Raw genomic sequence first — 26,366 nt, forward strand, 5'->3', positions numbered from 1 at the left:
TGGTGACCATGAAGCTTGCGTTGGTAGTTATAAAAACCCATCTGGTTTACTAATATCTTTTAGAGAAGGAAATCTGTTGTGCTTACCTGGTCTAACCTACATGCGACTCCAGACCCACAGCAATGTGGTTGTCTCTTAGCAGCCTTTGAGGTGGCCTAGCAGGCCTCTCAGTTCAAAGGTAATTAGGAGTGGACAACAAATGCTGACCTTGTCAGCAACACTCACATCCCACGAATGAATAATTTAAAAAAAAGAGGAGAGCAGTGTCAGCCATATTGCCTCTGCATTGGGTTGGTTGACAATAGAATGTAAAATTATTTGTATTTTTTTGATGACTTTCATTTTATGCAGCTATTTAAGATATAAGATTGTAGCAACAAACTTCTGAGTCTCCTTACTCTTGACTGTTTACTTCTCTTTATACCAATGGCTCTGCAAAGTCGATTTTGGGGTCTTTGGGAAAGATGTATGTTGCAACATGTTTCAACCTGGAGGCTGGCAAAACTGGCAATACCACTGCTCTGAGATTTTCAAATCATTTTACTGATCTTAGTGTTCCAGAGAATATCCTTCTTTACAAAGTGTTGCTTGTGTGAATTGGGATCAGTGTCAGTGACACATGATTTGTTGCTATGCTGCAGTGTTAATCTTGTATAAGAGCGCTATTGTGAAGATAAAATAAGTGAATGCATTGTTACAATTCCCGTAGAGACCAATAACTTTTAAGAGGAGACTTGAACTCCCAGTGATATAAAGAAATCGCACAACAGGATTTTGAGTTTTTAAGGGCCTTGCTGTAACAAACAAGCTAAAATCAATTTAGACTAAACATTCCTTTTTAGGCAACTTATACACAAACTACACAAGAAACATCCCTGATTAGTGTTGCATTTATATGTGAGCACGCTCTCCGCAGAATTGCAGTCTTTCCAGGAACCAAAGTTACTCCCAGCTTTCAACAGGCTCTTTTCTCCTTGTTTCGCTGAGTCAATATGGCCAGTGACTGTTGAGGTCCTTTCCTTCAGTCCTCTGAGAAATCTCCAGCAGCTCCCATCTCACTCCTATGATTCCTTCCCCAGCCACACAAGGATGAATCTTCCAGTGTCATTAAATGTCTATGGGTGTGTCTCTCTGGTAACCAATAGAGAAATGGGCTGTTTCCTCTGACCACAGCAGGTGCCGTCCTGGTATCTCTCTTTTGCGCGCTCTCTCTCTCTCTTCAGAACATGCTCGCTCGTGCTCTGTCCAGGGACTGCCTGAGTTGTCACTAGGTCGATCTGTGACAAAGCCAACTATTCTGACCCTTGTTGTCAGGTGTTAAATTGGCATGTAGATTTCAATAGCACTTGACCGGGGGCCCCCTGTCCCCGTGGTAACCAGGTCACATAGGCTTATCATAGGGCAGAACTAATAGAAAGTCACATGTCCATTTTCATTATGCCATTTTGCCTTGAATTAAAAGAGACAGTTTAAAACATGACCATCTTATAAAACCTCGCAATCTGATCATCAAGGGTGCTGTTTATCAACAGTCCTCTTCAATATCTATGCTGAAGCAATGATTAAAGAAGCATTTGAAGACACGGAACTGGCATTAAGATTGGGACAAATAATAGCATCAGTTAGATTTGCAGATGACGAAGCACTTGCAGCAAGCCTGAAAAGAGGACTACAAGAACTAATAGATAGGCTAGTAACAGCAGACATGAACTTTGGAATGAAAGTGAACATCAGAAAAACCAAAATGATGCATATCTCCATGAATACCATATATTTATAGAAAGAAAAGAACTAGAACAGGTGCAAGAATTCAGGTATTTAGGAAGTATAATATCCGCAGATAGACGATGCAACAAACAAATAAGAACAAGGATAGCAATGGGAAAGGCTGTATTTAATAAGAAGAGACAGTTGCTAACTGGAAAGCTGAATAAACACAAGAATTGACTTGTAAAGAGCTTGATTTGAAGTGTTATTCTGTATGGATGTGAGACTTGGACTTTAAGGAAAGAGGAGACCAACTTGCTAAATGGCTTTGAAATGTAGATTTGGAGGCAGATGGAAAGGATCAGCCAAACAGAAAAAATAACAAATGATAAAGCACTGAGGAAAGTGAACAAACAAAAAGACATTTCCTGAACATAAATAGGAAAAGGCAGAGAGACCGGGCAGAGCATATCTTAAGAGGAAACAGACTATTAAGAGACATTATGGAGGGAAGATTTCAAGGAAAAAGAGGAAGGAAGAGAATATCTGTGCTAGATGGCTTGAAAATTTAAGGAAGTTATTAGAAAAATGAAAAGACTGGCACAAGAGAGAGAGACACATGGAGAAGACTTAAAGCCAAGAACTTCCTTCAGGCAGTGCACACATGATGATACAGTGCAGATTATTTTTCCCTGTTATCACATTTCACCATTAAGAAGTCTGTCTTGGCAACATTATAAGGCTTAACCTGTCACACCCAGTAAAGTTAAGTTTGTATGAATTCTTAGAATTCCAACTCTCTTGCAAACAAGAGTTCATTTCACTACTGGTGGCATCACTTTCTGTCACTTGTCATAGCAAATCTCATTTTGAGTAGTTTAATAGCTTTTCCATGCCCTGGGTTTGAAAATTGTATATTTGATTTAATCTTCCTAACTTTGTCAAGAACCACATTGCTGATTTCTGATAATCCCTTGGGTTTTCTGGTACTGGCAGGTGTGAATTGTAAACTCAGAAGAAATGCTATCTCTTAATGCTTCTTACCCTCTGCATTCTGTAATTCCCTTTGTTTTTCTTTAAAACCAGACACGGTGTCATCAGGTATTGACCTTTTAACACAGTCTTTGAGCCACCCTGTTCAGGTTTTAACTCCTGATCTCCATTCTCTTCCATGTTTGCAGCTTTTTTAATGTCAAGTCTGTAAAGAGAGTCTCAACCAGCCAAACATGTGAATTATCATCCTCCTGTTTAAATTTAGGATTACTTTTATCTTTAAGTCCGTTTCCATGGTTTAAACTTTCAGTGTTCTTTTCCAGGAGACGCAGATTGAACACTGCCTCTTGTGCAAGCAGTTCATTTTTTGATGTTAAAATCCTCTGTAGCTGCTTTAAGAATTTTAAGATTATGTCAATGATCAGACAAGAAATTTTGATGCTTATTTTTAGTTAGTTCACAAATGCTTTTAAATTCTTTTTGAATTAGTCTTCCACTCAGCACAAGTTCTGTCCAATTCTTTTCTTGCAAAACATGGGAACATAGGAAATACGAGCAGGAGTAGGCCATTCGGCCTCTCGAGCTTGCTCTTCCATTCAACTAGATCATGGCTGATCACCTGGCTCAACACCATTTTTCAGCGCTATCCCGATCACTTAGATTTCTAGATATTAAAGACATTGTCAATCTCTGTCTTGAATTTGCTGAATGACTGAGCCTCCACAGCCCTCTGGGGTAGAGAATTCCAAAGATTCACCACCCTGTGAGTGAAGAAATTCCTCCTCATTTCAGCCCGAAATGGCCTACCTCTTATTCTGAGATTGTATTTCCTGTTTCTAGACCCCCCCCCCCCACCCCCCACCCCCCGCTCAGTCAGGGGAAACATCCTCCTTGCATCTACCCTGTCGAGCCCTGTAAGAATTTTGTATGCTTCAATTAGATCACCTCTCATTCTTCTATACTCCAGAGAATTTGGTCCAGTCTCTGCAATCTCTTCTCATAGGACAATCCTGGCATCCCAGGGATCAGTCTGGTGAACCTCTGTTGCAATCTCTTTGTGGAAAAAATATCCTTAGGTAAGGAGACAAAAACTATAAACAGTACTCAAGGTGCGGTCTCACTAAGGCTTTATGCAATTGCAGCAAGACTTTTTTTATTCCTATACTCAAATCCTCTTGCAAGAAAGGCCAATGTATCATTTGCCTTGCTAATTGCTTGCTGCACCGCATGTTAGCTTTCAGTGACTTATGAACAAGGATATCCAGGTCCCTTTGGACATCTACATTTCTCATTCTCTCGCCATTTAAGAAATACTTTACATCTCTGTTTTCTACCAAAGTGAATAACTTCACATTTTTCTCCATTATATTCCATCTGTCATGTTCTTGCCCACTTACTTAGCTTGTCTAAGTCCCCTTGAGGCCTCTTTGTATCCTCCTCATAACTCTCATTCCCACTTAGTTTTGTGTCATCAGCAAACTTGTAAATGTTACATTTGGTCCCCACATCCAAATCATTGATATAGATTGTGAATAGCTGGGGTCCAAGCACTGATCCTTCTGGTACCCTACTAGTCATTCCTGCCAACCTGAGAATTACCTGTTTATTCCAGTCTCTATTCTGTCCAATAACTAATTCTCAATCCTTGCCAGTATATTACCCCCAATTCCATATGCGCTAGTTTTGTTTGCTAACCTCCTGTCTAGGACCTTATTGAAAGCCTTCTGAAAATCTAAATACAACATATCCATTAATTTCCTTATATATTCTGCTAGCTACATCCTCGAAAAAAACTCTTAACAGGTTTGTCAAACTTGATTTCCCTTTCATAACTGCCTAAATGTCCTGTTATCACATCCTTTATAATAGATTCAAGCATTTTCTTTACTACTGATATCAGGCTCATGGGTCTCTCGTTCCCCATTTTCTCTCTTCCTCCTTTCTTAAATAGTGGGGTTACATTTGCTGTTTTCCAATCTTCAGGAACAATCCATAATCTATAGAATTTTGGAAGATGACCATCAACGCATCCGCTATCTCTACAGCCATCTCTTTCAACACTCTGGGATGTGGATCATCAAGGGGATTTATCAATTTTCAGTTCCTTATTCTCACTAGTTCTCTGGTTCTCTAGTATTCCTGTGTTTTTTTTTGCATCTTCCTCCATGAAGACAGACACAATGGGCAGGATTTTCCCCATATAGGCGGACATGGTGGGCGGGCCCGGGAGCAGCCACAAAACAGTCCACTCCCTGCGATCGAGCCCCGACCACAATTTCACGCTGGCTGGCCGCACGTGCTGAGATCCTCAGCACTGTCGGGGTGGGGGCGGGAGGAATGCAAGCATTGAAGTTTGTGCATGTGCGGGGTTGCGCTCACTGAAAGCTCCCTGAAGGCACAAGGTTGCCTCAAGGAGCTGAAGATTTTTTAAATGAGAAAAGAAGAATCTACAATCAATGTAAACATGTCCCCACATGTGACTCAGTTACATGAAGAGAGGCATGTTAAAATTGAATTTTTAAAAATTTATTTTTTTATTCATTGTTGGAAACCTCATCCCGCCCCGTGGATGAGGTTTCGCTAAAAATGCAAAGGCCGCCTGGCCTATTCACCCACCCGCCAACTGTAAGGTTAGACAGGCAGTGAAAAATTCTGCTTAATTAGCTGCATTAGGGCCTTAATAGGCCTCTTAATTGTCGGTGGGAGGGCTGCCTACTCTTGCGCGCGCCCGCCGACTGAAATATCGTGCAAGTGCGTGATGATGTTGGGACACTTGCCCGAAATCGTCATGTGCTATTTCACCCTCGGGCGTGTCGGGCAAGTGCCTGCATGCCAAGCTGAAAATCCTGGCCAAAATATTTGTTTAGTTTCTCTGCCATCTCCCTTTTCCCCATTATATATTCTCTTGTCTCTGTCTGTAATGGGCCCACATTTGTCTTTGCTAATCTTTTCCTTTTTACATACACCTATAGAAACTTCTCCAGTCCATTTGTGTTTCTCGCTAGCTTGCTTTCATATTTTAGTTTATTTTTCTTTATCAGTTTATTGGCCCTGTTTTGCTGAATTCTAAAATGCTCCCAGGCCTCAGGCTTGCTACTTTTTTGGCAACTTTATAAGCCTCTTCCTTTCAATACACCCTCAAGCCATGGTTGGAGCACCTTTGCTGTTGGGTTTTTGTGCCTCAAAGGAATGTATATTTATGTAAACTATGTATTAATTCTTTAAATGCTAGCCATTGCCTGTCCACCATCATATCTTTTGATGTAGTTTCCCAATCTACCACAGCCAATTTTCCCATCATACCTTCATAATTTCCTTTGTTTAGATTTAAGAGCCCAGTTTGGGATTGAACTATGTTGCTTTTAAACTTAATGTAAAATTCCATCATATTATGGTCACTCTATTCTAAAGGCTCCTTTACAACGAGATTATTTCTTTGCCCTTTCTCATTGAACTATTCTGGATCTAGAATGGTCCATTCTCTACACAAACTGGAGGAACAGCACCTCATCTTCCAACTAGGCACTTTACAGCCTGCCGGACTTAACATTGAGTTCAACAACTTCAGATCATGAACTCTCTCCTCCATCCCCACCCCCTTTCTGATCCCCCTTTTTCCAATAATTTTTTAAAATATATTCTTTTCCCACCCATTTCCATTATTTTAAAATGTATTTCCATCCATTATTTCATCTCCACCTTTTAGCCTGTTTCGATCCCTTCCCCCCACCCCATCCCCACTAGGGCTATCTGTCACTTGCTTGTCCTGCTTTCTATCCTTAATGTCATCATTAGCACATTCCTTAGCCAATATCACCACCATCAACACCCCTTTGTCCTTTTGTCTATGACATCTTTGGCAATCTCTTCTTTGCCTCCACCTATCACTGGCCCTCTATCCAGCTCTACCTCTCCCACACCCCTCAACCAGCTTATATTTCACCTCATTTCTATATTTCCTCAGTTCTGATGAAGAGTCATACGGACTCGGAACGTTAACTGTATTCCCCTCCGCAAATGCTGTCAGGCCTGCTGAGTTTTTCCAGCTATTTTTATTTTTATTTTTGGTCCATTCTCTAGTTGGTACCTTGACATACTGTTCTAGAAAACAATCTCATACATTCCAGGAATTCATCCTCCATAGCATTAGTGCCAATTAGTTTTACCCAGTGTATATGTCGATTGAAGTCCCCATGATTACTTTATTACCCTTGTTGCATGCACCTCTAATTTCCTGATTCATACTTTGCCCTACATTACCTCCTACAATTTATAAATAAATCTATACAATTTATAAATAAGTCTATAAATAAATCCCACCAATATTTTTTGCCCTTTGTTGTTTCTTAGCTCCATCCAAACTGATTCTGCATCTTGATCTTCTGATCTAAGATCCTCTCTCACTAGTGAACTGACCTCCTCCATTATTAACAGTGCTACCTCACTTTTCCTTTTTGCCTATCCTTCCTTATCGAATGCACTTGAACATTCAGTTCCCAGCCTTGGTCATCCTGCAGCCATGCCTCCATAATGGCAATTAGTTCATAGCTGTTACTTCCATATGTGTGCTGTCAATTCATCTACCTTGTTGCGAATGCTGTGTGCATTCAGATATTATGCCTTTAATTCTGTATTTTTTTATTATATTCACAACCTCTAGCCTTATCTGCTGCCGTACTTTTAAAAGTTTATGTGCCCTATCCCTTCCTGCCACACTCAGCTTATCAATTCCCTGATCCCTACCTTGCTGTCTTGTCTTATCCTCTCCCTTTAATTTATCACATCCTCACTTAATCCCTTACCCCCACTATTTAGTTTAATGCCCTCTCTACCGTCCTGGTTATATGACTCACCAGAACACTCATCCCAGCGCAGTTCAAATGAAGACCGTCCCAATGGTACAGCTCTCACTTTCCCCAATACTGTGCCAGTGCCCCATGAATTGAAACGCATTTCTCCCACAACAATCTTTGAGCCACTCATTTAACACACTCATCTTAGTTACCCTACCCTAATTTGATTAATCCAGAGAGTATTACCTTTTGAAGTTCTGCTTTTTAATTTAGTCCCTAGCTGCTCATACTCTCTAACCAGAGCCTCTTTCCTACCTATGTCATTAGTGCTTAGAAACATAGGACTTAGGAGCAGGAGTAGACCAATCAGCCCTTCGAGCCTGCTCCTCCAATCGGTAAAATCTGATTGTGGTCTCAACTCCACTTGCCTGTCTGCCCCTCCATAACCCTCTTGTCTATCAAAAATCTATTTAACTCAGCCTTGAACAAATTCAATGAATCAGACCTGCTTTCTGAGGAAGAGAATTTTACATCCTAACAACCCGTTAAGAGAAAAAAAAATTCCTCATCTCCGTCTTAAAAGGAAGACCTCTTATTCTTAAACTGTGTCCCGTAGTTCTAGTCGCCCCCAACAAGAGGAAATATCATCTCACTATCGACCCTGTCAAGTCCTCTCAGGATCATATATGTTTCAATAAGATCACTTCTTCTAAATTCCAGTGAGTATAGGCCCAACCTGTCCAACCTTTCTTCACAAGAGGAGCTCTTCATCCCAGGAATGAGTTGAGTGAACCTTCTCTGAACTGCTTCTAATGCAATTATATCGATTTTCAAATAAGGAGACCAAAACTGTACACAGTACTTCAGATGTGGTCTCAACAAGGCCCTGCGCAGCTGCAGTAGGACTTCACTACTTTTATTTTCCGTTCCCCTTGCAATACATGCCAACATTCAATTTGCTTTCCTAATCACTTGCTGTACCTGCATACTAACATTTTGTCATTCATGTACCAGGACACCCAGATGTCTCTACACAGCTCTGCAATCTCTCTCCATTTAAATAGTATGCTGCTTTTCTATTCCTCCTGCCAAAGTGGATATTTCCCACTTTAAACTCTATCATCTGCCAAATTTTTGCCCAGTCACTTAACTTATCTATATCCCTTTGCAGACTCTCTAACTCATCTTGACAACTTAGTTTCATACCTATCTTGATGTAATTGGCAAAATTAGCTACCACCTACGTGGATCACGACAATTGGATCCCACCCCTCCCACTGCAAGTTCCTCTCCAGCCCAGAGCAGATTTGCCGAACCCTGACACCAGACAGGCAACACAACTGTTTGGACTCGCGCTTTCTGCTGCAGAGAACTTTGTCTACCCCACTGACTATATTGTCCCATACTACCACTACATTCCTATTAACTCCCTCAACTTTAATGGCCTGCCATCTTTATGGCATTTAATTAATTATTTTACTGATTATGTTTTAATTAATGTCTCTACTCCTGCCTATGCTTTATATTGTTATTGCAATATATGTTCCACTTGCCCCGAATGAAATTCCCTAGTTTAGATAAATAGAAAACACTCACCAGCCAACCTAATGAGCTTTACTACTATGAGTAAACCTTATCAATAGTAATAAAACCTTACAATTGTTAAAATTACCTGAGTTTTGAAAGATAAATGAGAAAAATGTTCACCAACCAATCAACTACCTGTTTTTCTGTGATCTTGTGCTTTGATTTTTCTCAGAAAGCAGTTGGTTCATTTTGGAGCCACGGATTGGATAACTCCTTTAGGTGCTGCTGTCTGTCTCCGAGACCTCCCCTCTCACGCTTCATCATTTTAAAGTTTTAATTTACGTTCAAGAACACAAATCCTCCTACAGCTCCATGGTGGTATGTTTGTTTGTAGCTGAGTCTTTCTGTGTCAAAGCAATGCTTTCCTTTGTTTCACCATTAACTTGGAGGACTGCTGCTATCTGCTTTGACACCTCTTGCTCACATTCTACATTATGTTTAATTCAGGCAGCTTCAACTTGATTCCAACTGCCATTAACCCTATGTTTACAGTCTTTACCATCAGCAGTCTGAGCTTTTCACTCTTCAGACACACCTTTAGTTGAAACAGTAATATCCACAGCAGGATTACATAAAGTAATGGATTTCTGTACATCATTTGATTTCCCTTGTACATTTTCAGTTTTAACAGCTTTTATTGGTCTTTTCTGGAACCACTGGAGTTAGCAATACCTTACCTGCAGCCAAATCATTTCCTAATATAAAATTAACATCTTTTAGTTAATTTAGACACAATACCCCCACAGCTATAATACTGGAAATTAAACCGCATTTTAAATTAACTTTACGCAACACAGCGGTTAAACAACCTCCAATATTGTTATTATTGACCATCCCTCACCAGCAAGGATGATTGTCTTCCATGAGTCTGAAAATGGCTGATGAGACCAATTCAAGATCTGCAGACATTGACAGGTTAGGGTATTTGTTGTCATGTGGGATGCCTGGTTGTGTTCTCAGTTCAGGTCGTGGGGTGTTCATTTCACTGCTTTCGCTTTTCCTCTTCTTTTTGTCGTCATTGGGTCTCAAAATGCTGGGATCCTTCCCCTACAGTCTGCCACCATCTGGTTCGACGATGGTCTCCCAGAAGTTGAAGTCAATGTTTCACTTCTTCATATTGGCCTTGAAGCGCTTCTTCAAATTAGATGGATTCTTGTTAGGCAAGGGAATCAAAGATTATCCGGGGTAGATGGGAATGTAGAATTCAAAATACAAACAAATCAGCATGATCTTATTGAATGGCGGAGCAGGTTCAAGGGGCCAAATGGTCTACTTCTCCTATTTTGTCTGTTTGTATGTTCTGTCTTCCTCTGGTGCGTCTGCCCTGACTGAGCTGGGAGAAGACCACCTGCTTTGGGAGCCTGATATCTGATATCCGAACTATATGACCAACCCTTACTGATGGTGATGACCATTGCCTCAGTGCTTGTGGTGCCTGTTTGTGAGAGTACACTGATGTTGGTGCATCTGTCCTCCCACTTAATACGCAAGATCTTCCACAGGCAGCATTGATGGTATGACTCCAGTGCTTTTAGGTGTCTTCTATATGTTGTCCATGTTTTGGCCCCGAACAGTAAGGAAGGGATCACAACCACAATGCTTGATTTCAGTTTTGATGTCACGATCTTCAAACACCCACTTTCTCAGGTGGCCAAAGGCTGCACCAGCAGATTTTAGGTGATGCTGGATTTCTTCGTCAATGTCAGCCTGTCAGTGTGAAAGAGAACTTACAAGGTACTGGAATTGTTCACATTTTCCAGGCACTCATCATGAAACCTAATCAATGGGGCTGGAATGTGCTGATGGAGGAGTTTGGTCTTCTGAATGTTGAGTGTAAGTCATACCTTCTCACATGCCTCAGTAAATATGTTGACAATTCTCTGGTGATCCGTTTCCAACACAGGTCGGGATGATCTTAATTTTTGATCAGCGTTGTCTGAGATTAAATAATTTACCATCCATTCGATAAATAAGCTGCACACCAACAGGGAGCTTCTCTCTAGTCAGATGGAGCATTGCAACAAGGAAGATCAAAAAAAGATTTCGAGCCATGACGCAACCTTGTTTAACTCCTGTTTTAACCTCAAAAGGGTCTGTAATGCATCCTTTGTTAAGGATCACCACTCATAATGAATTAGGGGAGGATGGTAATCAATTTGAGGACATCCATACGTCAGAATCTTCCAGAGTGCCTCATGATTTAGAGTCGAAGGCCTTTGTTAAGTCAGAAAACGCTATGTAGGGAGGTGGATGTTGTTCACAACACTTTTCCTGTCGTTGGCGAGCTGTAAAAATCATGTTGGCCATGCCTCTTGATGGCCTAAACCCGCATTGAGATTCAGTACCTGTAGAAGCTTTTACAGTCTGCTATCTGATCTATGTCTCCAGCTTCTGTATGGTTTGCAAACAAAAATCTGCTACTAGTCACATGTTTGTGAAATAATTCATAATCATCCAATATTGCAGCTGCCTTTATCTAGGAAACTTTATGGTCCCCTATGTGGGACCTGATTCCTAAAGGATACTATTTTTAAATTCTTCTGTAAGCATTACCTCTTTAAGGTTTTCAAAATCTTGTTCAATTTTCATTGATCTGTACCACCTATCAAATATAATTTCCTTTTGCTTTAGCAAATTCCACAAAAGTCTGATCCTGTTTCTTAAATTTCTAAACTTTTGCCTATAAGTTTCCAGAACTAACTCAAGCATTGAGAACAGCAGTCTTCACAATCACTAGACTGTACAGTATATCTGAAAGAGATGAGTATACATCTAATGCTTTCCCCACAAACACACCTTGCAATAAAACCATCCAACTTCCTTGTAGCTGTTGCAACATTGCAGCAATTTTCTCAGCGACACAAAATACATTTCAATTCTTTCCTCACTGAACTTGGGCACCAGGTAAATATTTGTCAAATCAAAACCAGGTGTTAAATTTGAGTCATCATCAAGCTTTCTTGCCATTCCCTGCTCATGTAATCTAACCTTTTCTTTGCCGGAATCAAATTTCCTCACTTTTTTTCTCTGGATTTCAAGCTCTTCACTTTCTAATTTTTCCTTTTCTGTTTCTTTTTCTCTTTGGAACTCTAGGTTTTCCTGCTATTTGAATACAAGTTCAGGTTTTTGCATTTCACTTTTTTATCTTTTCCCTATATTTCCCTTTGGAATTCAAGGCCCGAATTTTTCGGTTGTTGGGCGCGTGCAATTGGTGGGCCCGGGAGCGGCCAGGAAACGGGCCTCCGACCATGATCGGCCCCCAATTGTTAATTGGCCAGCCAGCGTGAAAGACGTGCTGAAAAGGTCAGCGCTCATGGGGTGGGGGCAGGCAACGATACAACTGCGGGCGCGAGTGAGCGCTGCGAGAGAGCTCCCTGAAGGCAGACAGCTGCCTCGGGGAGCTGCAGACCTGCAAATAATGAAATAAAGCTGCAAAAAATGTTCATGCATCGCAATCAAGCATCTGAGGCATATCTCATAAAAATGCTGTCCCCAGATCTTTATTTTTATTATAATAATTCCTAACCGAAATTTCATCCCACCTTTCGATGAGGTTTGATGAAAAATGTAAAGGCCGTCTGGCCAATTCGCCTGTCTGCCAACCATAAGGCTAGAAGGGCATCGAAAAATCACAGACAATTGTGCTATTAATGGGTTTAATTGCCGACTTAATTGTCACCGGGCACCTTCCGACTTTTGTGTATGCCTGCCGAGCGAAATATTGCGCGAATGCGCAATGACATTGGGACACTCGCCTGACATCACCTCGTGCAATTTTACACCCAATCGGGTCGGGCGCAAGCCTGTCCATGGGACGTAAAATTCTGCCCCAAGCTTTTTTTCATTTCTTTTTTTCGAATTCCAGTCGTTTCACTTTTTAAATTCATTTACGGGTTGTGGGCATCACGGGCTAGGCCAGCTTTTATTGCCCATCCCTAATAGCCCTTAAGAAGGTGGTAGTGAGCTGCTTCCTTGACCGTTGCAGTTCATGTGATGTAGGTACACCCACAGTGCTGTTAGAGAGGGAGTTCCAGGATTTTGACCCAGCGACAGTGAAGGAATGGTGATGTATTTCCAAGTCAGGATGGTGAGTGGCTTGAATGGGAACTTCCAGGTGGTGGTGTTCCCAAGTGTCTGCTGCCCTTGTCCTTCTAGATGGTAGCGGTCGTGGGTTTGGAAGGTGCTGTCTGAGGAGGCTTGATGAGTTTCTGCAGTGCAACTTGTAGATGGTACATTCTGTTGCCACTGTGCATTCGTGGTGGAGGAAGTGGATGCTTGTGGATGGGGTGCCAATCAAGTGGTCAGCTTTGTCCTGGATGGTGGCAAGCTTCTTGAGTGTTGTGGGAGCTGCACTCATAGGCAATTGGAGAGTATTCCATCATACTCCTGACTTTTAGATGGTGGACAGGCTTTGGGGAATCAAGAGGAGAGTTACTCGCTGCAGGATTCCTAGCCTCCGACCTGCTCTTGTAACCACTGTATTTATATGGCTAGTCCAGTCCAGTTCCTGGTCAATGGTAACCCCCAGGATGTTGATAGTGGGGGATTCAGTGATGCTAATGCCACTGAATGTCATGGGGCGATGGTTAGGTTCTCTCTTGTTGGAGATGGTCATTGCCTGGTACTTGTGTGGCGTGAATGTTACTTGCCACTTGAAACCCAAGCCTGGATATTGTCCAGGCCTTGCTGCATTTGGACATGGACTGCTTCAGTATTTGAGACGTCGCGAATGGTGCTGAAAATTGTACAATCATCAGCGAACATCCCCACTTCTGACCTTATGATGGAAGGAAGGTCAATGATGAAGCAGCAGAAGATGGTTGGGCCAAGGACACTACCCTAAGGAACTCCTGCAGTGATGTCCTGGAAATGAGATGATTAACCTACAAAAACTACAACCATCTTTCTCCTACCAGTGGAAAGTTTTCCCCTGATTCCCATTGACTCCAGTTTTGCTAGGGCTCCTTGATGCCACACTCTGACAAGCGCTGACTTGATGTCGAGGGCAGTCACAGTCACCTCATCTCTGGAGTTGAGCTGTTTAGTTCATGTTTGAATCAAGGCTGTAATGAGGTCAGAAGCTGAATGACCATGGCAGAACCCAAACTGAGCGTCAGTGAGCAGGTTATTGCTTGATACTACTGTTGATGACCCCTTCCATAACCTTACTAAATATTGAGAGTGGACTGATGGAGCGTTAATCGGCCGGGTTGGATGTGCCCTGCCTTTTGTGTGCAGTACACACCTGGACAATTTACCACATTGCTGGGTAGATGCGAGTGTTGTAGCTGTACTGGAACAGCTTGGCTAGGGGCGCGGTAAGTTCTGGAACGCAAGTCTTCAGTACTATTGCTGGAATATTGTCAGGGCCCATAGCCTTTGCAGCATCCAGTGCCTTCAGCCATTTCTTGATATCACGTGGAGTAAATCGAATTGGCTGAAGACAGGCATATGTGATGCTGGGGACCCCCGGAGGAGGCGAGATGCATCATCCACTCAGCACTTCTGGCTGAAGATTGTTGCGAATGCTTCAGCCTTATGTTTTGCACTGATGTGCTGGTCTCCCCCATCATTTAAGGATGGGGATATTTGTGAAACAGCCTCCTCCCATGAGTTGTTTCATTGTCTACCACCATTCACGACTGGATGCGGCAAGACTGCAGAGCTTGGATCTGCTCAGTTGGTTGTAGGATCACTTAGCTCTGCCTATCACTTGCTGTTTGGCATGCAAGTAGTCCTGTGTTGTAGCTTCACCAGGTTGACATCTTGTTCTTAGGTGTCCCTAGTGCTGCTCCTGGCATGCCCTCCTGCAGTCTTCACTGAACCAGTGTTGAACCTGGCTTAGTGGTAATGGCAGAGTGGGGGATATGCCAGACAATGAGGTTACAAATTGTGGTTGAGTACAATTCTGCTACTGCTGATGGCCCACAGTGCCTCAGGGATGCCCAGATTTGAATTGCTAGATCTGTTCAAAATCTATCCCATTTAGCACAGTGATAGTGCCACACAACACAATGGAGGGTATCCTCAACGTGAAGATGGATCTTTATCTCCACAAGGACTGTCCTGTGGTCACTCCTACCAATACTATCATGGACAGATTCATCTGTGGAAGGCAGGTTTCATTTGCAACTGAATCCTAGCAAACTTGACCTGCAGCTTTGGAATTACTTTTCTCTCCCTCAAGGTTCAGGTGTTGAGCTAATACTTTAACAATCTGCCCTTTTAACTCCTACTTTTAAATCTGTTTGTAATTTCTCTGTCACCACCTTCAAATTAACCTTTGTTAATTGTTGCAAAGCATTCATAGATCCTCTCACTCCAAAAAGCCTGAGCAATACATGTAGCCAAGCCGACTGTTCAATGAATATAGCAAAAGTAACTGTGAAATCTTGTTTGTTTAAACTGGCAAATTGCAGTGTACTTATTCCCAGCCTCTAGATTCATATCCCGCAAGAGCCCCCACTTTGTTATAGTTACTTTAGAAACCAATAACGTTTAAAATGAAATTTGAATTCCCAGTGGCCAACTCAAAGGATCACATGACAAGATTTCAAGTTTCAAAACTTTTAGTGTAACAAACTAAAATCAACCAAGACTAAACATTACTTAGACAACTAATGCACATAACTGCAGAAAAAAAATCCCTTACCAGTATTTTAACACACAAACTCCGAGCTCTCCACAGCATTGTACTGTTTACAGAAACCAGTCCAAAGTTGCTTCCAAATGACTTGCTTCTCCTCATTTTGCTGAGTCATTATGGCCACTGACTGTCACAGGTCCTTTCCGTCTGTCTTCTGAGAAATCCCAAACTGATCCCCAACAGCATGACTCACTCCAGCGATCCCTTCCCTCGGCCACGCAAGGACAAACCTTCCAGTGTCCATAGATGTCCATGGATTTCATCTCCTCAACCAGAGAACATCTTCCCACCTGCATTTTGCTAGCCACTCTGTCATTTGTTTTAAGGTGTTAAACCAGGCACGTGGATTTCAGTGCAATTTGATTAGGGCCCCCATTCCCCATATTCACCAGGCCACATAGGCTCATCTAGTAACAATTACGTAAATTATGGTAAATTCATTGATCCCTTGCACCCAGGAGTTAAGGGTGGAGATTCAGTGCCATACAGTTGTCATTTTTACTCTAACCAATGTTGCTTTCAAGCACTGCTTCCTGCTAAGAGCACAGAATCACTGAATTTATGGTATTCAGGCAGGAACTTACCTGGAAGAAAATCTAATCCAAGCGGCTAATAGACTTTTGGTTGTAGATTGTGTATCATCTCATTTAATGACTGCATTAGCCTCCTTCGGTTAGCTATTTTATGATGTGCGACTGCAAAAACTTTCATGGCAGTTGAGGCACATTAGGACAGGGCAACAGGAAGCACCATTCAGTCTCAACTTTCCAGTGCTGGTACCACAGGGTTCTTAAATCTAGCTCAAACCTGCCTTTTTTACAAGCCATGCCTGCCAGTATATTACATAAAGAATAACTCCACTCCCTCTAGAAAAGGTTTGACAGATTGTACATAGTGGAGAAGAATTGCAGTGGTTGCTGAGTCTGATGACTACACTGACCCTGACTGCCAATAAAATATTATAGCAACATTCAAATATAATTGGAAACAAACTTAAATATGCAAATCCAGGTCTAACTGAAGGGTCTAAAATATTAGTTTGAGTGGAGCCCCTGACTGACTTTGGCAGACAGCAAGGTTTACTGCATAGTTTTTCCAAAATATGCCAACAGTCACTAATCTACTATTTGAGTGATCATGTATTTTCAAAAGTAATTGTGTTCCTCACGCTGTCACACCCAGTAAAGCTAGATCTTCTTGATGTCATTAGCACTCTGTTTTCAGTGGAACTCAGTGTCAGTATTGCTAACAATATAATTTAGTCTCTCCTCATCTGTGCAGAATAATCACATGCATGATCATAATTACAATTGTGGAGTAGTAAGGACCTCTTAGAGCTCTCTGAACTTGAATATTCCAGTAATACAACAGTTAGAAAGCTGGCTTCCTATAGCCATGATTGTTAGTCAAAGGAATACTCTGAACAAAATCTTACAATTTTACAATTATCTTGAATATTTTTGGGAAAAATTCAGCTGTGTATTTAATTTTTGAAAAGACCTTCATACAAAATCTCTCTCATTTCTGCCATGGACAGGAGGAGGTCAGTTCAAACAGCACTGTTTTCCTCATCACCTGTCCGTGGACAGAGGATGTTTTGAATTAGTTTGTTTTAAAGAATAAGTGGTGGCATTTTTTTTTAAGCCCTCAGTTTTTGTGTGATCCAATTTTACTAATAGCCCCACAACAAACTCAAGTTAGGATTAACTCAAAGTTAGCTCATTTTTGCACATTCAAAAACCCACGAAAAGGAGTGTTCACAATTTCCCATTCTGGATTCACACAGTGAAGGGGGATAGAGAAAAGGAGGTTCACAGTACAAAGACCACAGTAAAACTGAATATATTGGTTCACGTGAATTCCAGAGTCCCAAAGTCAGAGCCTAATAAGGAAGCCTTTCATGTAGGCATTCGATGGTCAGCTGGCTGGTGACTGGTGTTGTAAGGTTAGCTTTTTCAGGTGGCGTTAATGTCACAAGATGAAGTAGGCATGCAGAGATGGCATCAGTTCTGTAGGTGATGATACAAAATCTTCCCATAGTGTCAGGTTAGATGAACCAGTGGTCCAACCTGGACAGAGCTTGCTTCTGTGTCGCCTGCCAGTTGGATATTAAACAGCAGACTGGTTGCACAGCGCAGAAATAAACTGTTCAAAAGACCAGAGTCTTGAGTCATGTAACCTTCCTTCACCACAGTGACGTCAACAAAAGATGTCTATCCAGCGTCTGGAATTTCGCTTTGTTTTCAGGACTGATCATTTCTCAGCCATTATGGGTTGAAAGGGGTGCCATTCATGTTGAGGTGTTTGGGAAGCCATGTCAGAGGAGCCCAACAATTATTCATTCCTGAAATCTCAATGAACAAAGGGGGAGCGATTTGATCAAACCACCCAGGGCATCAGTCCCACTGACCCCAGCTTTTCACGTGGTCTCACCTAGAACCCAAAGTGGAATGCCTATTGTAAGAGGCACATTTCCTCTCTAGGATGTATTAACTGTCTCACACAGCAGCAAATACACTTTTGACAGCTGAGTGCTTACTGGCATTGGAACAGTCAGTTGTGATGGAGTTAGATTTTTTTGGTTTGCTCTCCCATACCAGCTATGGGAAGGAGAGAATCTGTATGCAGGAGATTAAGCAGTTTGAAATTACAAATAGAATTACAAACAATTAGAAATTAGCACCTGACTCAAGTGAAATTAAACTCTGCTTCTGGCCCTTTCCATGGTATGAAATGTGTATCAGCAAGTATGGAATTAAAAATAATCACTCGTGAAAACACAGTGATTAATTTTCTATTGTTATCACTATAAACTTTAATTTTTCTCAACTGTGCTTGTGCCAGATGATGCCATGCGCTGGAAGATAATAAACTTCAACAGCCAACTGATTAGTAGCCCTATGAAACCCACGTTTACTGGTTAAGGGTGCAGTTTAGACACATATAACATGGAAAAGATAGAATATTGGTTACCTTTTCATCTTCAACTTAAGCAAATTTGTCTTTCACACAGGTTAATCAGTTTGGCCTGGGCAGCTTAGTTGTTGTTCCAGGTCATATGTTCCTGTTCAAGCTAATTCATTAAAGGCAGGGCACTGTGCCCTGATGTACTTTTTTCCCCAAATACCTTGTTTTTTAACTTCAGAGTGCCATTGTTTTGCAGAGCACACTGCCATATCATTGAAGAAATTACTGCCTTGTGATTAGCCGTAAATGTGCCTTTTCCAAAATTTAACCAATGACTACTTTTGTGGTTGTTCATCTGGAACACCAAAAATTGAATTGATGGATGAAGGAATGCTTAACTTCCAGTAATACAATCCTCTTGGTGCACCTTGTATGAACTAAACAAAATTCCATAAAACTTCAGAAGGCATTTTTTTTTTAAAGCTCACTTATCCACCTCCTGTCCACTGAGTGTAAAGTAAAAGTCTTAAATGTTCTTAGGCTAGAAGGGAAACCTTGCCAGCGTTTCAAATTGCTGACTGCTATTCAGTGACTGTGTTGGAATTTATTATGTGGGAATGTCTGGCAAGGATAGGATTATATTCAGCTCTGAGATCCTCTGCAGTCCCCAGCAAATAGACTGTCTGCACTCATGCATGTATTCTGGTAAATCGGGCAAAATTGATCCAAAGGTGGTAAGACCTATTGAACTGTACTTATGTAAGCATCACCATATTGAGGAGAGGTAAATCCAATTGATAAGTTTTTCTTGTATGTAAACATAACACTGAAAACTTTAGGCTGTCCACCTGCAGTGTTCCTTCTTTCAGCTGGGTGTGACCAATCTGTGCAATTCTGATGTTATTTTGCTAGATTTTCTAAGTCACATTCGGGAGAGGAGATTCACTCAATTTGGTTCGAAAAATATGATTATTATAATCATAAATGCCATTTTAAAACATCTCCCAATGTGGATAGCTCTATGTATCATTGCATATGCACCTCCACCCACCTACATACATCAACCTGTTTTGTATGCTAGGAATTCTAGAAATGTCTATGCTCCAGGTGCATTATTTTCCATTTTTTCTCCCATCAATTTTCAGGATCAATATAAATGCAAATCAATTGGACATGATATTTCTATTGAATAGTTAATTTCAGTAGCAGCTTGTGATATTTTTCACAGATGACGCATAACAATACATGCCTGGCTAAGGAAGCTTGTTACTATGACAATAAACCCTTCCTGTGGAATTCCACTCCCAACCTTATAATCTGTGCTTCCTGATTTACCAGTCATTTATACTGTTACAAATAACAGGAATGTGTGCACTTTTCTACAAAGTGATTTTTATTGCAAATGCATATGTTATTCAGTGTATTCAAGTAAGGACAACTTGCTGCTTAGGTTTTTAAAAGCCAAAATTTCTCTGTACATCTGTTCATTCACCATGATCTGAAAGTTATCATTTATTCCTTATTTATGTGGCCTGTTCTGTTTGTTCAACTCTTGGCAGTGCTGAAATATTCTAGTCATAATGGGATCTTAGGCTGCAAATAATCAATACTTATCTGAACGGCCTTGCACTACTCACCTCCGATTGTTGTTGCTAGGAATTCCATGGCAGTGGCTCTGGCCTGCAGGGAAAGGAGCTGCTGTTTCAATAAACAGCCTCCTCCACTATTCTGTCATTACCTGCTGACCCCTTCACCTTCTCCATATTATTAAACTGAGGTCAGTTGAGACTTTTTCATGCCTGCCTCAGATGCAAATGCCTAATTAAGATATCCAGGATATGTGCCTGAAATAGCTTTAAGATCCTTCGCATGTGCAAGAGGTCTATGACTCCTCCCCAATGTTGGGCTGCGCTGAACACTGCTGGACTGGCTGCTTTCAGTTTACATATGGCTTAACCAGTGATCTAGAGGCTCCTCTCAAAAAAAAAGTATTATAGAAAATACTTACCTGACTCTGAAGTCTAGAGGGACTAGGGGAAATTGTGTGGGGATTATCAATAAAAGTGACCATTAAGCAACTGGATTTTAATAAAAACTCAACTGATGCACTAATGTCCTTTAGGGAAGGAAACTAACTATGCTTGCCTGGTCTGGTCTGCCCTATGTGTGGCTCCAGCCCTACACCAGTGTGATTGGTTCTTATATGTTCTCTGAAGTGGCCTAGCAAGTTACTTGGTTGTGTCAAACCACCACCAGTAACTCAAGATGATGGCTCACCACCATTTTATGCTGATTAGGGATGAGCGATAAATGCTGGCCTTAGCATGATGCCCACATCCCAAGAATGCATTTTTAAAATCTAGTTAAGAAACTTGTGCTTTTTGTTTTTGGAGGGTGCATTTCATATCTTGAAATTGTCTCAAAGTAAGTAATGTCGCTTATTATTCGGGGGAACTATAATATCTGTATAAAAACGAAAGCAATAGAATGTGCAACAGATGTAAATCCAAAGTCTTGGCTGCTATTTGAATGAATTTAACCTCACTATGTAACTTTACAATGTTCAGCTTCTGGACAGAGTGCTCGACAGCAGCAGAATATGGGGTTATGGAATATTGTTTAGAAGTCAAACCAGTTAACTACTTTGAATGGCATCTTGCCTAATGTTGTATCTCCACTCGAGTCACTGTTTGGGAATTAAGAATTAAAGTATAACTTAAAGGTAAACTTTTGAAAGAAATCGAAGAGCCAACATCAAACAGCATGTGTTTTTTATTTGATGAGACAGAGATGGTGTGAGTTTAATAGATTTCTTATATATGTTCAACCTTGCATCAGTATCCAGCTGAGGAATGCCAAGGACTTGTGCATGCGCATGACCAAGCCAGGACAGTGTTCACACATCCCAAAGAATGGGTCTGTATTTAAATGGCTCATGAGCTAGACCTCTTGTAAGAGAAGGCAGGTAAGGAAGTGCTATGTCCACCTAACTGGGTCACTCGACCTATATTAAGGATGCTTTCACAAATCATGTGGTGTTGGGAAAACTGATGGTGTACATGTGTGCAAAGCATTGTGGATCAGATGTCAGCTTTATTCTTCAATTTCTATGGGGTTAAGGTTTTTCAACTACATTTACGTTGCTGCACTGCCTTAGGACATGTGTCTAAGTATCTGTTTCAAAATGTATACAGTTTGCTTTTAGTATGTCTTTTAGATGTTCCTAAATTAATATTGGCCATTATGAAGTAAAATGCAAAGGAATAAAAAGGAAACCATCAGCAAAATAATCTTGCATACATTGGGTGTGGTCAATTTTACAGGTAGTGGGAAAATAAGTTAGAATCCTTTTTAAAATAAAGTCAATGTATCCTGGGACACTACTTGAAGGAGAACTGAGGAATTGTCCCTGTGTTCTGATATTTATTCCTCAATCAACATCACCAAAATCAAATAGTCATTACCTGATTGCTGATAGTGGGACTTCGCTGAGTGGAAATTGGCTGCTGCATTTCCCTAACATTACAACAGTGACTACACTTCAGAAGTTGTTGGCTATAAAATGATTTGCATGTCCAGAGTTTATGTAATAGAAGTCCTCTCTATCTTTGCAAATACTGGATTGAAAGGTAGGCAAATGGATTGCTTCAAGACCTTTGCCAGCTCCAAGATTGCACAGGCAGCTTACCCACCTTTTGCCTCTCTCTAGATAAGTGACAAATCTTGCTTTCATTCAACAGCTTCTCATAACCGTATTCTAGGATCAGCAATATGACATGCAAAAGTCTTCATTATTTAAAGAATAGCTGTCTAAGATAAAAATAAGTACAGTACTAGTATATAGTACAGAAATGCTACATACAGCAGTCATTTGTTTACTTCCCCACCCTGTCTTCATTACTTGATACTCATTAAATTTAAAAAAGTAATTTTGTTGCAGACCTGTGTTTTTTCATCTGTATATTTTTCTGACCTTGTAATCTAGTTAGTCTTTTCTGGCATATTCTCATGTAATTCAGACTTGAGGTTCTAAATGTGAGATGTATAGTTCAATCACAGCAGTTACTACAAAAATTATGATTATTGTAGGAGACATTGGCCTGCATCACAAGACACAGGTCCATGCACAATCTCCTACATTGAGAATTCCTCATCTCATCCATGGTACAGTAGGGAGCAGCAAAAGATACCAGGCAATTTCCTTCAACGAGGGGAGAGTAAGTCATACTGGGCTGCTCTCTTTGTGGGATGGTATTGAGCAGCATTAACAGAGGCCTCCATTATTGCCAGCAAGATTGAAGCCGTAGCTTGGTCTTGGGGATGTGACTGTGAAAACTGTTTTGAGTTTTTCTCTCTCTCTCTCATCTTCTGACTATGACTTGAGTTTCATTCTGGAACACCATTGTTGATTTTCTGTATATCTTACAGATACTTATCCATATGGAAACGTAGGTGCAGCAGCACTTTGAAATAGAGTAGGGTTTACTGATGTGTTCTAAGTTAGCAACACTTCGATATGGACATTAGCAAAATAAGGTGATGGGAATTGCAAGTATCTGAATAAAAGAAACCTGCCTGGTGCTGGGTCTTATCTGTGGAATGGAGCATGGTGCTGTGGGATATATCTCCAGTTATCTGTTATTACATTACTGTTTTTATTTACTTGATGCAGATTCCCCCTGAGTCTGTGCTGATCATGTCCAACTTGTATGGACAATCCAGTGGCGATGCTTTTGTGATATTCCCATCATTGGACACTGCCAAGCAAGCTGTGGTAGAGAAGAACCACCAACACATTGGCAGTCGCTATGTGGATCTTTACTTGTTGTAAAATATTCTGTGTTACTCAGTATGGAAACATAGGTAACAAGCATGTTTATGCAAAAGTAATAACATCCATAACAATTCAGAATGAAGATGTTTCTTAAGATAAACTATCCCACTAACAAAATGAGAATGATGCCATTTTCATTCTATCTTAGAGGATATGTGAAGCTGGACATTAAAAGAATGTATACGTTATCATCAAATAGTAATTTAGTTTAATTAGCACAAACTGCAATGGTCAAGTTTTTATATGAACACTAAAACTTGGATACTAATGTAACACTTGTGCATAGGGTTTTCCACGTCAATCTTCATTGTAAGAGATGACATATATAACATTGATCCACGTCACTCATTATTGTAACGCATCAATGCAGGTCTCTTCCATGACAAACATTACAGTGATACACTTGTACAGAGCACTTCTTCACTAACCATTACTGTAACAAGGGCTTTCTTCATGCCACTCATTGTAACATGAATTTTTTTTTACAGGTCATCTTCACTCCAATCATTACACACCTGTACAGGGATCTTCAATGCCAATCATTACTATATCTTGCTTGCAAAGAGCTGTTTATTTAGTGTAACACACCTGTACAGGGAACTTCCATGCCAGCAATTGCTATAACATACGTTTATAGGAATCTTCTGTGTTACTCATTATAGTAACACATCTGAACAGCACTCATCTATATCAAACATTAACATAATAATGTACAGAGAACTTCTACTTTAATAAAAATACTTTAACACTTCTGTAAAAGCCTCTTCATTGTCACTTATTGTGATATCACACTTGTACAGGGTTCTTCCACATTTTTTAAAAAAGGCTCATTTATTTAAATCATTGCTGTTTCATACCTGCACAAGATTCCTTGGCTTCAATAATGCATGTACAGGATGCTTTCCTGAATATCATAATTCTACTGGATGACATTTATCAGACACTGCTTTATCATTACTATAATCCAAGAGCCATACGAACCTCACATCTGTTAGTTGTTGCTGTAACACAGCACTATTCCATGCCAATCCTTTCTGTGGTTTTCTGCAGTTGCGAGTTTATTTATTCTGCTATTTAACATTTAAAATATTTACTCTAAAGACTATTGCTTTCTTTACTAAGGTTCACAAATGTATCTTTTAATTAAAATGGAAATCACAAATATAAATTTTATATGTATAAATTGTTTACAACCATGGCAAGCACTATTCAAACTGTATGCCTCCTAAAATAATCAATATCAAGCATAGACTAAAATTCCAGTGTGCCTTTTATGTTTTTAGACTATAGTGGCCAAAATTTTATATAATAATGTTCACGCTTATTTAGCTGGAATATTATTCCTAGTTACTGTCAAATCTGAACACTAGTGTCAGTGCAGACAAACAGGCCAAAGACAGAAGATAAACATAATTATTTCAACTGATAAATCTGCAAATGACTCAAACTGTATATGCATGTTAGTTTATAAATCTCTAGGCTTTAACTGTTAAATATAACATAAAAATATTGTAAATCAAATACTACCAGTTTGATTGTAGCAGATAACTTTGATATAAAATATTAGAGATTCATGTCTGTGAGCACTAAAATGGAGGATATATCGTTTTATGTGGCAAGAGTTAGCTCAAGGAGTGCAATACTTGAGGACAATTCTGAGTTACATTATGTGCAACTGTTATCCTAATGTTTGAATCCATGAAATGTCAAAGGAATGATTTTTTTTAAAGAAATACTGTATAAGCAGGCAATTATATATTTGTCTGTACATTTGTATATTAAATTCAGTGTTAAATAAAATACTGAGTATATTTCCAGTGGTTCCTGGTCTATTTTTAATCAATGTAGGCTTAGAAGTCAAATTAAGTTTAATGTGAGGTTACTGGACTTGAATCAGATCATGGGGATGTAATAATTGTTGGGATTTTCCATGCCCGCTGGCGTCGGGTGTTTTCGGTGGCGGGAGCGGACAATATGGTGCAATCAGTTTCACAATGGCGTGAAACCAGTTCACGATCATCTGCTCAGCCTGCCGATGGCGGGCCGCGTTCTCCGCCATCGGACATCAGGAAGCTCATTGTAATACATCAGCATATCATTATTAGGCCGGCCTGCTGGAATCATCATTTCCCCCCCCCGCTGGATCGTCCGCCCATGTAGCCCACATGTTTCACAAGAGCAAATAAGCGACATGCACTTGGCGGGCTGCACTTCACTTGGGACTTCAAGGTTTGCTTACCTTGCTTCGGTCAGCACTCACAATCATCAGTGCCAGGCTTCACAGACAACACCACATCACTTTTTGGGGGGGGGGGGGGTGCTCACGGCAGGTTTCTGTCTACCAGATCAGCCATATGTGGTGGCTTTTCAATGGTTGCAGGGCTAGGGCTTGCTTGGCAAAGGGAGAGAAGTGGCCTCAGGCAAGGGAAGAGGGCTGCACTGAGGAAGGAGGGTAACCCAGTGAGTGTGTGGGGGACACGTTGATCTGTGCAAAAGGCCTCAAGATGGTGATGCCTGAGGAGGCAGTGTCCAGAGCAGATGAGGCCATGTAAGGTGTGTGTGTGAGAATGGGTGGTGATGTCCCTTGAGCTGGCAGTGAGTGAGATGCCGGTGAATGTGTGATGAGCTTGAGTGTGTGAGTTTAGAGTGCTGAGATGGTTGCCATACCCTGGCTGCACGGATAAGATCATTCATCCTCCATCAGTAGTGGATGCCCAACCTCTTCTATGCAGCATTGGCACTGATCACCACTGCCATCGCCTACCAAGCCGTAGTGGTAATGTTGCTGCCCATCCTGCAGCCAGAGCCGGGGTAGAGGACATCACAGTAGGTCTCCATGGCATCTCAAGAGCTGCAGTCATCTTGCCTTTCGGGGCCATGTCTTCTTTGCTGCAGTCCT

General features: G+C 40.9%; 1 protein-coding gene across 5 annotated transcripts in view; it reads left to right on the plus strand.

Annotated features, from left to right (window-relative positions):
• esrp1 (epithelial splicing regulatory protein 1) overlaps positions 1-25,274 on the plus strand; it is a 129,455-nt gene extending 104,181 nt beyond the window's left edge. For 3 of the 5 annotated variants that reach the window (XM_078540779.1, XM_078540776.1, XM_078540775.1), the window contains exon 15: positions 23,306-25,274. In XM_078540779.1, coding sequence (XP_078396905.1) covers positions 23,306-23,464 — 159 coding nt within the window. In that variant the 3' untranslated portion in view covers positions 23,465-25,274. Of the gene's footprint in view, positions 1-21,471; positions 21,599-23,305 lie in introns of all 5 variants that reach the window. The other 2 variants (XM_078540778.1, XM_078540777.1) reach the window with 1 other exon arrangement.
• The last annotated feature ends 1,092 nt before the right edge of the window (positions 25,275-26,366 follow it).

This window comes from Cetorhinus maximus, chromosome 4 (assembly GCF_964194155.1).
Source record: "Cetorhinus maximus chromosome 4, sCetMax3.hap1.1, whole genome shotgun sequence".
NCBI classification, from domain to species: Eukaryota; Metazoa; Chordata; class Chondrichthyes; order Lamniformes; family Cetorhinidae; genus Cetorhinus; species Cetorhinus maximus.